The 14,028-nt window shown below is 39.0% G+C and overlaps 1 protein-coding gene across 2 annotated transcripts in view; it reads right to left on the reverse strand.

The window, feature by feature from the left end:
* CHN2 (chimerin 2) overlaps positions 1-14,028 on the reverse strand; it is a 277,643-nt gene that overhangs the window by 7,323 nt on the left and 256,292 nt on the right. For both annotated transcript variants that reach the window (XM_033088120.1, XM_033088119.1), the window contains exons 8-10: positions 8,312-8,396; positions 4,234-4,407; positions 306-383 (exon numbers count right to left, since the gene is read on the reverse strand). In XM_033088120.1, the coding sequence (XP_032944011.1) occupies positions 306-383; positions 4,234-4,407; positions 8,312-8,396 (337 nt within the window). The remainder of the gene's footprint in view (positions 1-305; positions 384-4,233; positions 4,408-8,311; positions 8,397-14,028) is intronic.

Here is a 14,028-nt window from a genome sequence, read left to right on the forward strand (position 1 = left end):
CCCTTTCTTATGCCTTCTTGCTTGGAGCTTTGGGAGAAGATTCAACGGGTTCCTGAGCTGGGGGATGCAGAAGGCTTCCGCCGTGCCATGTGGACTGACCATAAATGCTGGGCAACCAACTCAAAAACCTTTATGGCACCACATGCTGGCTACCTATTTGAGATTTGCAAACCATTATTCCGTGGCTTCTTGAAGAACAGCTCTCAGTAGCCCTGAAACCCCAGTCGCACGATGAATAAAATCTGGTTCCAAAAGCGAGAGCACTAAAGCTACGTCATTTGGCTTTCACGAAAGCACAAGCCTACCTCGGTCAAATGCCATTTTGACATCTTCGATGTGTTCGGTGAACCCAGAGACTCTGTAAAGGCCTTCTGACTTTAATCCTGTTTAAAAAAAAAAAGAGAGACAGAGAGACTTTAGCTTCCTGAAACATCTAAAAGAGATTCTAATTTCATATCCACATTGTGTGCTATCAGGAAATGAGCAAATATCATCAGTGCTCTTATATATTACACACTGTCATGTCAGAACTTGGACTTGTCCATCTCAGTTTCCATGCACATCTGTCTTCATTTGCTCGTGCGGCAGTAGAGACCTCAGAGAGCTGATCTTCTTCCTGCCTGGCTTTGTAAAGTGAATCTGTTTCCGAGTCTCGTTTACTACGACCTCCTGCTGCTCTCTTTGTTCATCAGACTGCTGGAAGCGGTTGCCCTGCGTTAGGCAGCTAGCTACTTTCTCTCCAGCCTCATCTTCATCTGTGTGTCATAACTGTGGGTAGCGTTGTGCTAAGAACACATACATCCATGGACACGTGTCTGATACATATTATCCTGATTTGGGTGGAATAATCCAAATTTTATAGCCTTTTATGTTTAATCATAAACATGACAATATGTTAAATATGATTGATTTCATTGTTATACCTTCAAATCAATGATCGTACAGACAGATGTAGAAAAATAAAACTCTGATGAATGATTCTGGAAACTTGATCACTGTTAATTTAGGCTGAGAGAAAGATGTGGCTTCTGCTAGAGCTTACTGATTCATTAAGATAGATCCTAAGGCCTAGCCAGGTCCCGAAAGTATCAGAAGGAAGAGAGGACCAGGTTTCAGACCTCGTATGTAAAAACTAGCTGCTATCAAACTATGTATATCTACAGCAAAAATAAGCAAACAAATAGCTGCTACTGCAGTATATTCTGTCAGATTCTTACTAGCTGACATACATTCATGGTTTCGTTTGGCAAATATGTATCTGTCGTATAGAAGGGTCTGCATTAGGGCTGCATCAGAGACGCCAAATGCATGGCATAAATATTGCCCCTCCTCTCTCCTGTAACCATCAAAGGCACTCTTTTTTTATTTTTAAAAAATTTGTTTTTCAATTGTACACTGGAAACCTGTGTAATTTCACTACCCATTGTCACCCCAATCAATATTAATTTAAAAAAATCTATTTTTCAATTACCATTGACCTAGAATATTATATTAGTTTCAGGTGTACAAAACAACACTGTGATTAGACGTTTCTCAACCTCACAACATGATATAACCCCAGTAAGTCCACTACCCATCTGACACACACTGTACACCACCAGAGATGTTCTTAACTGACCTTCGCCCTTCCCCCACCACCCCCCTCAGCCTCAGAATTTGTCTCAATACAGTTGTCCAGGTTGCCACTACTGATCAACCGAGTTGGCCCGGAAGATGAGACCTGGTGTCACCCTGTCCTAACTGGTGATGCATGCAAGCACACCTTAGTGTGGTTGTCAGCTGCACTGCACCAGAGGTGAAGTGGCACACGGGAACACAACGCAGCGACCGCCAGCCCTGCCTGTGGACAGAAGAGGTGCTGGGCAGGGTGGTGTGAGGAGCTATCTTTGAAGGAAGTCGTGAAAGATGGGTTGGGGTTTGCAGGTCGAGCCAGTTCCCCTTCAAATGTTAATCCTCCCATTCCTCTGCTGTAACGGAACCTTTGATTTTCAGAACAACATCCAAGGCCACGGCGGCCATGACGTTCTGGCAATGTGACGAGGGGAAAAGAGATGAGTCCACCAGCGGGGTGGTGGACTGGAAGAGGAAGCGCATGCCCTTTTGCCCTTCGCTGGAATGCAGACGAGATGGTGCTAGTCACCAGGGGTAGCCTGCCCCTGGGAGCTGCTCAACGAGCCCCGGGCTGTTCCTGGTGACAGAAATGGATTTGTGGCCTGTTGAAGACAGTATTGGTGGGGCCTCTCTGACAGCACTGAAACATGGGTTAAGGAAGTTAGCCAGACGGATGGATTTGGAGGCGGAGTTAGGGGAGTTGGTCATTCCAAGAAAAGGCGAAAAGAAGTAACACAGGTTGAGTCCTAGGACATGTTGGGCCCTGTGCTGAGTCATTCATAAGGATTAACTCCTCCTTAGGCTGTACAACTGTTTCCATTTGCTGTGCAGGTGAGGAAACAGATACTCAAATGGAGTAAGTGACTTGCCCAAGGTCATACTATAGCTAGTATGAGACAAGGCTGGGTCCATTGTCAGGTGCATTGTCGTCTCATTCTGCCCCGTCCCACAGAAACAAAGGGCCACAACAGAGCGTTGGGAGAACAAAAAGGCATTTGCTATAGACGGACGATGATGCAGTAAGATGTTGGCAGTGGTGGCAAAGAAACTGGGAACGGAAGCGGCATGTGACTTTCTTCCAGCCCATTCTCTGGTTCTGCTCACGTGCACAGGCCCGATACCTGTGGCTCTAATCCCTTTGCTGTGACTCCCTGGCCTAAATTCCTAACTCGTGCTATTCTCGCTCTTGTACTAGGCACACCCCGTGGACACATTACACATCCGACAGGGTGGTTACTCTGCCCAGGTTATCAGTCGTCCCTGATGAGGATCACTGTGGGATGGTCCCAGCTTCTCAGAGAAGCACAGTCCTGATTGCAGGTTCTGGAGAGGCTGATGATCTGACTCCAAACTGCAGCCTTCGAACCAGCACCTTGGGTTACTTGTCTCAGCCACTCATCCAGAGTCAGGGGACCCCGCCTCAATTCACCCGGCTCAGCCCTGGCATCAATACCTCACCAGATCCCAAAGCACCCACAGCCATAGCCGTCAAGGAACAGGAGGCATTTCTTACAATCTGAGATTAAATGAGCAAGTCTTAAGGGGACAGAAGAGCTGTAGTTTTCATCCTGCATTTCCTGTCTCTAAAAGGCTTGAGATAATAAGCTATAATGTCCTCTTTTGTTTTGTTTTGGGAAAAGAATGGGATAATTGGCCAATGCATAAATATCTCTAGAATATATTAAGCCAATCTGGACACAATAATGGATATCAACTAGAGCAGAATACATATATATGGCAAAAATGCCTACAACCTTTGGGCTTTTCATATGGTGCAATTATCTATCCCAGTTCTCCTCAACCAGACTCAGTCCACCATATCATTGAACATTTTGACACTGCAGAGCTGCAGAATGGCCAAACAAAGCACAAATAAAGGAAAGATGACTCAAGTGTAATATGAAGAACCTTTTCTTTGAAATGTTTCTTTCTTACCTCCTTGATTTTTCAATGCCTAGATATTTTCAATCTTTTAACTCTCCTCTTTGAAATAAACAACCAATACTAGAAGTGAACTTCTAAATGGTAGGAAATGTTTATGTTGGTCAACAATTTATTTATTTAACAGTAGCACTTTTTAAGACCTGATTCAAATCTCCTCTCTGCCATAACCCTTTCTGAATTGCTCTCAAGTAAGACTACGATGTCTTCCTCTGTGCCTCCACAGTGTGTTGAACACACGCACCCACATTTATTAATTTGGCCCTCTGATTCTGCATACTACAGTGTGAGTTTCTTGAAGGTGAGAACTGTGTCTTTTTTTTTTTTTTCTAAGGAGGGTGCAGCTTGTGAGTGGCCCATGCAGGGATCAAACCATCAACCTTGGTATTATCAGTACCACGCTCTAACCAACTGAGATAACTGGCCACCCTGAGAACTGTGACTTCTAGATCCTCAATGAGTGGTACACAATAAATGCTTAGCAAGTATGTGTTGAATGCATACATGAATAAATATTATACACTCATGGTATATGTATGAAACAGAAGTTGATTTAGTTGGTGTGTGTGGAGAGACAGTCAATTTAACAATAGCAGAGAGCGAGTCAATTTAACAATTGTAAGAAAGTTTCTTTGACAACAGTAAAAATAAAATCACTTCAATAAAGAGTCTTGCCCAAACCTCTTGCTTCAATCTCCCGAATGCATATGTCTACCACCATGGGTCTCTGCGTGTTGTGTGCCTTCACAAGTGTTGTGAGGTCACAACAATACACCTTCTTGATCCTCTTGAGATCAGGTTGGCAGTCATTCGGAACATGCTTGGAACACTGTTTGTGTACGTTCAATCCACAGTCTGTAAACAAAGAAGCCACATTAGACTGGCCCAGCCCTTGCGTCAAAGCCCAGTGCAAATTATACGTTACCAAAAACAAACATGAAAACACCCAAGGGTTTGCTGTATCTCCCTGGAATTTCCATCCCACTTAGCGGTGGTTCTCTCCACAAGATGAGCATGAACTCAGTCTTTACTCATGAAACTCTTACATCACTCCATTTTCTTCATTAAGCTTTCTCTACTGCTGGACCACAAGAATAGGACATCTCATGAGACAGTTTTGATAATTAGGCAGGTTGCTTGTATGTTTTTTTCTTTGGGGACCAGAAACTTTGTGTTCGCATGTAGGCTTTTGGGTTTGGATTCCCAGGCTCACAAAGGACACCTAGGACTTTTGCTGGGTTGCTTCCCTGAAGTCCTTGATGCTCCTTTCGTGGGAGACAAGATCCTGTCTGCACAAACCCACGACCACTGGCATCTCCCTCCCCTTTCCTGGAGAGTGGCCCAGAGTTTCCACTCCCTTCCTCCTTGTGGGCAGTTTGAGTAGGCCGTTTTCCTTTCTACTTGCCTTATTTTGACACCTGTGAGTGGAAATAATGTCTAACTGGACACCAGTGGGAGTACCCGAGAGTTCACAATTTAGAACAATGCCGTGTAATGTGATGATTAAAGTAATTATTTATAAAGCTCATATCAAGATTTGAAGCTGAAAAGGTGCTTTTAAGTTCAATGAACACATTGTGTGCATAGTAAAGCCTTGTTAGCAGTTGGTATCCACTGATGGAATTTCCCGAATAATAACAAGGCACAGTCTACATTCTGGAAAACAAAAATTTAATGCTGAAGTTATTCAAAGTTGACATGCTGCCTATACAAAGTGACTGCTAGTATTAATTGTTTTTGTATAAAGAATAACAAGAAGAATAATATGTATCCTATTTTTATATACATATAAAAATGTGTATTAAATACACGAGAGTAAATATAATCAGCTACTTTATGGAAAAGCACTGAACCACACCAAGGATTTGAGACGATCTAAAGTTTTGTGAAATCATCAAAAAAATGATTTTTGGAAATCATATAATGATTTTCATGTAATGTTTACTGGCGGAGTTCTGTGTACCCATCTTCCCAAAAAAAACCAAACAAACCAGTTTTAACTCGGCTTTATCAACATGGGAAATTCAACAAAGCTCAAGTAATCTTCAATAATATTCTGACAGATCTATTTAGTGAATATAAATTTTGACCAACTGAACTAAACCAAACTCGATGGTTTTCTTGTTTGGATCCTCTTTTCTGAAATGAGGATAATTATGGCACCTACTCCTAGGGTTATCGTGAGGATCAAATAAGTTAATACAAGTAAAATCTGAGGTGTGGTGGACACTACGTGAGAATTCATTAAAAGAAATAGCAAATACGGTGATAGAAAATATAAGGATAGCTGCTCAATTATTCTTAAGTTATTTCATTAGAAATTTTTATGATACTTTTACAAACTTCATTTAAAACAATTTTGAAAACTTGTGGTAAAATATACATGGCATACAATTCACCATTTTAACCATTTTTAAGTGTACAGTTCAGTGGCACTAACTACCTTTACCATGTGTGCAACTATGGCCACCATCCATCTCCAGAACCTTTGTCATCTTCCAAAATGGAAATTCTGTACCCGTGAAACAATAACTCCCCAGACTCTCCTCTCCCCAGCCCCTGGCATCCACGATTCTACTTTCTATTTCTATGCATTTGACTACTTTAGAGACCTCGTGTAAGTGGAATCACATAGTATTTGTCCTTTGTGACTGGCTTACGTCACGTAGCATAACGTCCTTACTTCATTCATATTGTGACTTATGATAGGATTTCCTGTAAGGTCCCATTGTTTGTGCCTACCCCATTTTGTTTATCCATTCCACATTTTGTTTATTCATCCACTGATGGATGCTTGGGCCCCTCCTACCTTCTGACTAATGGTAAATAATGTTGCTCTAAACAAGGGTATGCATACATCCGTTTGAGTGCCTGCTTTCAGTTCTTTGGGATATATACCCAGAAACAGAATTGCTGGATTATGTGATAATTCCATTTTTAAAATATGCTTATAAACTTCATTTTAAGATCTAAGCAACAATGTGTTTATGTAGAATTGCATACTACTATTTTATTAAAATGAAATGTTTTATAACAAATATAGAAATACTCAGTTTTTGCAAACTAATACAATTCCATATGCTATAAATAAAGTGTAGTTCATTTAAAAATATTTAAAATATGTAAAACATGGAGATTTGAGAGGCAATGATTGTTTTTTCTAACCTTTAATGGTCAGTTTTAAGTTTTCCTGCTGCTTAGAGGAAATATGAGACTAAACGGTGGCCATTGGAGAATACTAACATTATAGCCTTAGAATATGCTTTATTTAAAAAAGAAACAGAAAAGAACCCCAAGACCCTTTTATCTCAGAGAATGTGCTGTTCATAGCTAATCCGAATCCCAGAGTTCTGTTCTCATAATATTGACTTTGGACCAATTTCTTGCTGAAATTGGATAATACCAGCAATTAGGGATATTTTTGGTAGGTATAATTGGTGCAGGCTGAATTAATGACCATGGTGTAATTCAGATATTCTACCAGTGCTCAGAGTTGAGCTGTGAGATACTTTGTAACTCCTGGGGAGGATGTCTTTTGTGCTAATCCAGGTATCTGGCACATTTCTGGAAAGACTGTTTCAAGCCTACGCTTACTGCTTACTCATTGATCTTGCCTGGGCCATGTATGGTTAACCCACATACATGAGCACCTACTTGAACCATCCATATATCAGCACTGGTGATTGCTGTATCTACACAGAAGCTACGCTAGCCCCTGCCAAGCAGGGAAAGGATTTAAGTGTGCCATGATCCTGGGAACCAAAATGGGCAGGAAAAGGAAATAGATCATTGTAATGCATTGTCATTAGCTTATTTTATTGTAAATGCTTCATCAGAATTATGTTTTTAAATCATACCCTAGCAAGGAAAAAAAATCAGTCGTGGTGTTGGTGGAAACCCAATCAGTAAATCACAGGAGGCTGTTCTTGCTTCCAGCCAGAACTGCTCGCCAGAAAAAGCATGGCAAGATGAATTAGGAAGCCCAGTTACATATTAATTTGGCAATTCTTTGCTATTTTTGTTAGACGTATCTTAATCAGATGTGTTGTGTGCTGTTCGCAGTGGGTGTGTGCGTCCAGTTCTAGGTGAAAAAACACCTAGGGTTTCAAAGCGCTTTGAAAATATGTGATATCAAATCAAGGTGTGTAATTTCATTGTTATTTGATGGCAGAAAAGTACTAAGCATGGGCTCTGTGGGGTCGAATCAATGTTCCACCACTGATTATGTGGCCAAAGGCAATTAACAATTATTTGTAAGCCTAAGTTTCTTCATCTGTGTAATGGGGAGAATAATTACATCTGTTGGTGAGGCTGAATGGCATGATAAATAGGAAGTACTTAGTTCAGTGCCAGGTATGTGGTCAGTGTTCAGTAGTATTATTATTTTTATGCCATGCCTTTTGTAGTAAAGTGGGGATGGGAAAGGAATGTGGCTTTTTTTTTTTAAAAAAAAATCTACGCAATTCCATTGGAATTAATTTCCTTTTAAGGACTACTGCCTATTTTGGGTGGCAGCTGGTGCCAAAAGAAATGTACTAGCTTGGATGTTTTTCCTTTTCTGGCATAAACATGAGATATTCCTTCTCATTCTAGCAAACACCTAGACCAATCTCCCCATTAAGCCCAGAGATGCCTCGAACCTTTATGAAAACTAGACTTTTGAGCTAATCTGAGCCTATTTTCCAGCTCTGGAGAGATGCCCTCCAGCTCAACATGGTGGCACTTTACATAAATGGAAAAGGATAAAGGATGTGTGTACCTGAGCATCGGACCCCTTGGGCGATCAGCCCCCACATGAAGTTGGCACAGTATTCGCACCAGTGAGGGCCTCGGAAGGTGTGGACCTGCGATCCAAAACGAAGAGAAGTGTCAGAAAATTCAGTCATTTGCAGGCAGGTGGTCTCAGACATGCAACAAACACATGAAGTCAAGACCCGAAGTCCTCAGTGGGAGTGAGCATCCTTCACTTGGCCTTTTCTTTCCTGTGAGGCGGAGTTGCAAACAAACCGGGAGAAGACGGAGATGTGCTTTGATCTTTGAAAAATCCTCCACTCATCTACCACGCCCAGGGCCAGAGTCCGAAAGGAATGTGGAGAAACAGTAAGATTATAGGGCCAGGCCAGTGCTAAACAATGACACAGACTCTCACCATCCCAAAGAAGGCACTGTGTGGACAAACCCAGGATAGCCCCAGCCGGTCACCATAACCTGCATTTAGCTCAGCAAGTTCTGGAAGGCAGAACTCAATTATTGTGTCCTTTTGACCAAAGTTGCCCCATCTGTAGACTATGTAGGCAGGTATATATAAGACATAATTGTGGGATAATTAAAAGGTTCCAAGGCTTTGAACCCCTCCCAAAAAAGGCATTAAAAAAGTGAAGGAGCTGGTTGAAAATGAAATGTACCAACGGGGTCTACAGAATTGCCTTCCCCAGAGGCAGGGTCTGTATTCAGCCAGTCCTGAGGTGGCCTGTGGATGCATAAGCTGAAAGTTGCTTCTGGTTGGCTGAGGTAACAGTCTTATTGGTTGGTGCCCCAGCCAGTTGTTAAGTATTTTGCAAATCATCAAGTAAGGATGGTCTTATCTCTATTATTTAGGCACAGGTCCTCTTAGGACAGGATCATTTATTAAGTCATAATTTTAAATAAGACAAAACAAGACAAAAATACATGTTCTTTAGCACCACTGAGTTTCAAGGCACAGAGTGAGTAAATTCCTTGAAAGCAACTGTGGCCATGGTAAGCCAAAAAACCACCACAGGCAGTCTAAGTGGAAGCATACAAATCTGTGTGAAAAGGTTTTGAATTTTTACAAAATTAAAATATTATAAGACAGTATATAAGGAATTTCAAAGTTTTAAACCTCTGTTAACACATAAAAGAAATGCAGACAATACTATTTTTTTTAACAAAAATAAAAATTTTTTTGTTGGGAGGCCTGTGTACTACTTTTATTTAACAAAAAAAAAATCAGAATGACAGCTATGCTCACAATTTAGAGAGCTTCTTATCAGAGCTCTACTTAAAAAAAAATATCACTTTGAGATCTTTATTTATTCATACATGCTAGTGATTGGGTATTTATAAAGTGACAAACAAAACAGACCTGATTCCCTCTTAATGGAACTCACAGATTTGTAAAGGCAGGGAAAATAAGCAAGTTAATAAATGTAAAATAGTATCTTCTCACCATGGTTTCTATGTAATAAATCAAAATTATAATGGTCTTTCAGCTGATCACATGCAGAATGCTCATTGTACTATTTCTGCTTTGAAAATCGATGAAAAAAAAATCTCAGAATTGCTTTTACTAAAATGGAGAATCGTGCTGTAGGGAAATGACACTGAGACATGACAAAGCTCTCCTTGTAAGAATGCAGAGAATCCATCCCAGGGAGCACTTCCCTTCTCACAGAGCCAAAGTGTCATGATTCACTTAGAGGCCCCCTCAGATTGAACGTGGTATTAAAAAAATTCCGCAGTAAAGTGTCCTGTTGAAATTTGAACATTTCCTAAATTGAAAAAAATCAAAGGTTTCTTAGTATTTTACCAGAGATGCTCTAAAGAGACTACTGGTTAACTATGGCAACAATGTCTATTGTTAATATACTACTGAAATTGCACATCAATTAAATACTATATAAAATTGTACCAAAAAAAAGAGTTGTGAAAAGGGCTATAAAAGAGAAACACGAGGCGGCTACTGGAGAGACTTAAGAGAGGCCTCACTGCTATCTAGGATGGTCGGAAGGCCTCTGTTGGAAGGTGACCTCAAGTTGCCTGAAGGAAAAGAAGGAGCCAGTCCTGTGGGGGGAGAGGAAGGAAGCGTGAAAGGCAGAGGAAATCTATGGAGGCCCTGAAGGAGCAAAAGAGCTTGGTGTGACTGAGGAACTAGAAGGCCAGGGTGGCCAGAACACCAGCATGCGGGGAGAGGAACTGGGATGAGGCTAAAGGTAGGAAAGGGCTTTGAAGGATTTATTAATAAGTGTGGGTTTGCTTTTAATCTAATTCCAGAAGGAAGTTCTTGCAGGATTTCAAGTAGGAAGGTGATTTTTTGCAAAATGATAGTCTGACCTCTGTGTTGAAATAGATGGGCGAGTCTTAATAGTGAAAGAGATTCAGAGGGCTCGGTGGTAGTTTCTAGTTAAGAAATGACAGAGGCCAAGATCAGGATGCTGGAGGTAGAGGTGGGAAGTGGATAAAGTTAGGATATATTTTGAAGACAGAATTTATAGGACTTGATCACAGAATAAATGTGGGTCTTTCAAGAAGAGAGGATTCAAGGATGACTCCTAGATTCCAGCTTTAGAAACAAAGTGGATGGTGCTATCATTTGCTGAAATAGGAAAGACACTCTTTTGGGGAGAAGAAAATTCAAGAACTTAGCTTTACACAGTTTAAGGTTAAATGCCACTAATATTCCAAGTGTGAGGGCCAAGCAGGAATTCACACATAATTCAATAGCTCAGACGAGGAGTGAAGGCAGTAGGTATACGTCTGGCCATCTTTAAAGTTGTGTGAATGGATAAAAACTATTAGGAATACACCGAGGAAAGTGAAGAAAACAGCTCAATCCCAAACCATCAGTGATCCAACATTTGGAGAGAACTAAGAGAATAAAATGTCTCAGAAGCCAAGAGGTGAAGAGTTTTAGGGAAGGAGTGGTCTGCCATGTTGAATGCTGGAAAGACATCCAGTCAAATGAGGACTGAACATTGGTTCAGACATGTGGAAGTTATTAGCAATCTTGGCAAGAGCAGTCACTTTGGATCAGTGAATGCAGAAGTCATACTCAAGTGAATGGAGGAATAAATGGGAGCTATGGAAGTGGAGAAATGTGTAGATGAATTCGTCAAGAAGCTTGGCTATGATGCCCAGCACGGCAATGAGATACTGGCTCCGGGGACATATGGGATCAAGGAAGGACTTTTTAAAAAAATAACAGATGGAAAACATTAGGGCATGTTGACTTGTGGATGGGATTATTACAATAGATAGAAGAGACTGGAGATGCAGAAGAGAGAGAAGCAATGGAGTGGTGATCATGAAAAGCTGAGAAATGAAAGGGCTTAGGGCATATATGAAAGCATTGTTCAAAAAGAAACAGTTGAGATCTTTCCAGAATTAGTAAAAGACACAAAATCTTCAGATAAAGAAAAGCTAAATGAATCTTAAGCATGATAAATATAAAATAATCTTTATCTATTAAGGTTATAATGAAACTGCAGAATACCAAAAGACAAGCAAAACCCCCCAAAACAGGTTACCTGCAAAAGGACACCATTTATGATGAAAATAGAATTCTTTTCAACAAAAAGAGACTAGTAGATATGGAATTATTTCATCGAATTGCCTAGAGAAAATTAGTGCCAACCTAACTTCCATACCTAGCTAATTAGCATTCAAGAGCAAGGGTAAAAGAAAGATATTTTCAGACAAACTTTAACAGTTTCCACTCACAGATCCTCAAAAAACAAAAAAATGCTAGAAAATAATATACTTCTGGAGGAAACATATTGAACTTAGTGGGAAAGAACAGGATTTAGAAGCCATGGTGAACAAGAAAACTAGTAAACATGGGTCAGTCTAATCAAGCTCTGTCTGTTTAAAACAACAATAAGATGACTAATTCCAGGGAACTTAAAGACAGCAAAAATATGACATGGAAAATTGGAGGGGCTTTAGAGAATTAAATTCTAAGGTCTTCATAATTTGTGGCATGTAAGTAGACTTACTAATTAGCTGAGGAGGATTTTTAAGTCAAATATACATGTACTAAAACTTTGAGTACACACAAAAAGAGTGGGATGGAATCCACAAATTTAAAAAAATTCATGAGGAAGTGAAATAAAGTGAAATAAAGTGAAATAAAGATCTGATTAATCCAATAAAAAGCAAGAAAGGAGAAAAGCAAAGCAATAAAAAAGCATAGTAAATAGAGAAAGAAAGGAGAAAAATCCTCATACAAGTCTAATCACAATAAATATAAATGGCTCTAACAATAAAAGACAGAAAATTTCAGATATTTAAAAAACCTTTGTAAGACATACACTCAAAACACGATGAAATAGAAATGTTAAAAGGGCTAGAAAAAGACACGCCCAGCAAATCCTAGCCAACAGAAACTCTAAATAAATATACTGATATAAAATATATGTTTTCCCTGCTAGTAATAAAGATGGTCATTATATAACAGAGATTTAATTTTACGATAAAGATATAATAATCCTGAGCTTTTATGGACATGACAACACGGTCTTAAAAAATATAAAGCAAAAATGGAAAGAATTAAAAGGAGAAACTGACAAATCCATAATCATGCTTTTAAGATCTATTCACAGAAATTAACTGATCTAATAGATAAAGTTAATGTCCTGAATATAAAAGAGACCTCAACCTAACGATTCCAAGAACACACACTTTAAAGAAATAACACGTGGAACGTTTACACAAACCATAAACCAAGCCTCAACAAAAGAACTGATACTATATAGACCATATATTCCAACAATGTAATAAAATTAAAAATTAATACAAATACATAGCCAAACTCCTATATGTTTGAAATTTTAAAATAATTTTAAAAATTTAGCAAAACAGAAATATTAATATAAATTGCAAAACATTTACAATTGACAGAATAAAGACAGAACAAAGAAAATTCTTGTGGGGTATAAAAGCTTTAAATGCATAGATTAGAAAATGAAGGTTGAAAATTAATAAGCTAAGCATACAATTTAGGAAGCTAGAAAAATAACAGTAAAACAAACAAAAAATTATTGCATAATGTAATAAAATAGAAAGAAAAGATAAAATAGAAAGGATCAAAAAACTAAAAGGTGATTTCAAATAAGATTTATAAAATAGGCAAACCTTGAGCAAGACTAATCAAGAGAAAAAGCACAAATCGTGAAAGGGAGGACATAAACGCAGATGCAATAAAGATATAAAACAAAAACTTTGAGAATACTAATTTTATACCCACAAAATTAAAGGTTACATGAAAAGGATAATTTTCTTAAAGGATATAAATTATCAAAAATGACTCAAAAATATAGAAAAACTAAATTCAATTATATCCATTAAATAATTGAATCTGCAGCAAAACATCTACCCTCAAATAGTCAGTGATCCCGAATGATTTTATTAAGTTTTAATAAAATCTGTAAGAAACAAATTTGTAAGAAACAAATTATATCTAGCCAGACTGCTCCAGAGCTGGGGCGGAGGGTGGGAGTGGGGAGAAGAAAAACTCCACAATTTGCTTTATGAAGCTAATATAATCTTGACTCAAAAACCATACAAGAACAGTACATGAAAGTAAAATTATAGGTCAATTTCAATTATGAACTTAAGTGCAAAAATCCTTAAAAAAAAAAAAAAGTATCCTACTGAACGTAGCATTCTATTTAAAAAATGTCCTGATCAAGGAAGGTTTCTTTCAGGGATTTAAAGCAGGAAACATATTGCTAGAAT

This window comes from Rhinolophus ferrumequinum, chromosome 20 (genome assembly GCF_004115265.2).
Source record: "Rhinolophus ferrumequinum isolate MPI-CBG mRhiFer1 chromosome 20, mRhiFer1_v1.p, whole genome shotgun sequence".
Classification (NCBI taxonomy): Eukaryota; Metazoa; Chordata; class Mammalia; order Chiroptera; family Rhinolophidae; genus Rhinolophus; species Rhinolophus ferrumequinum.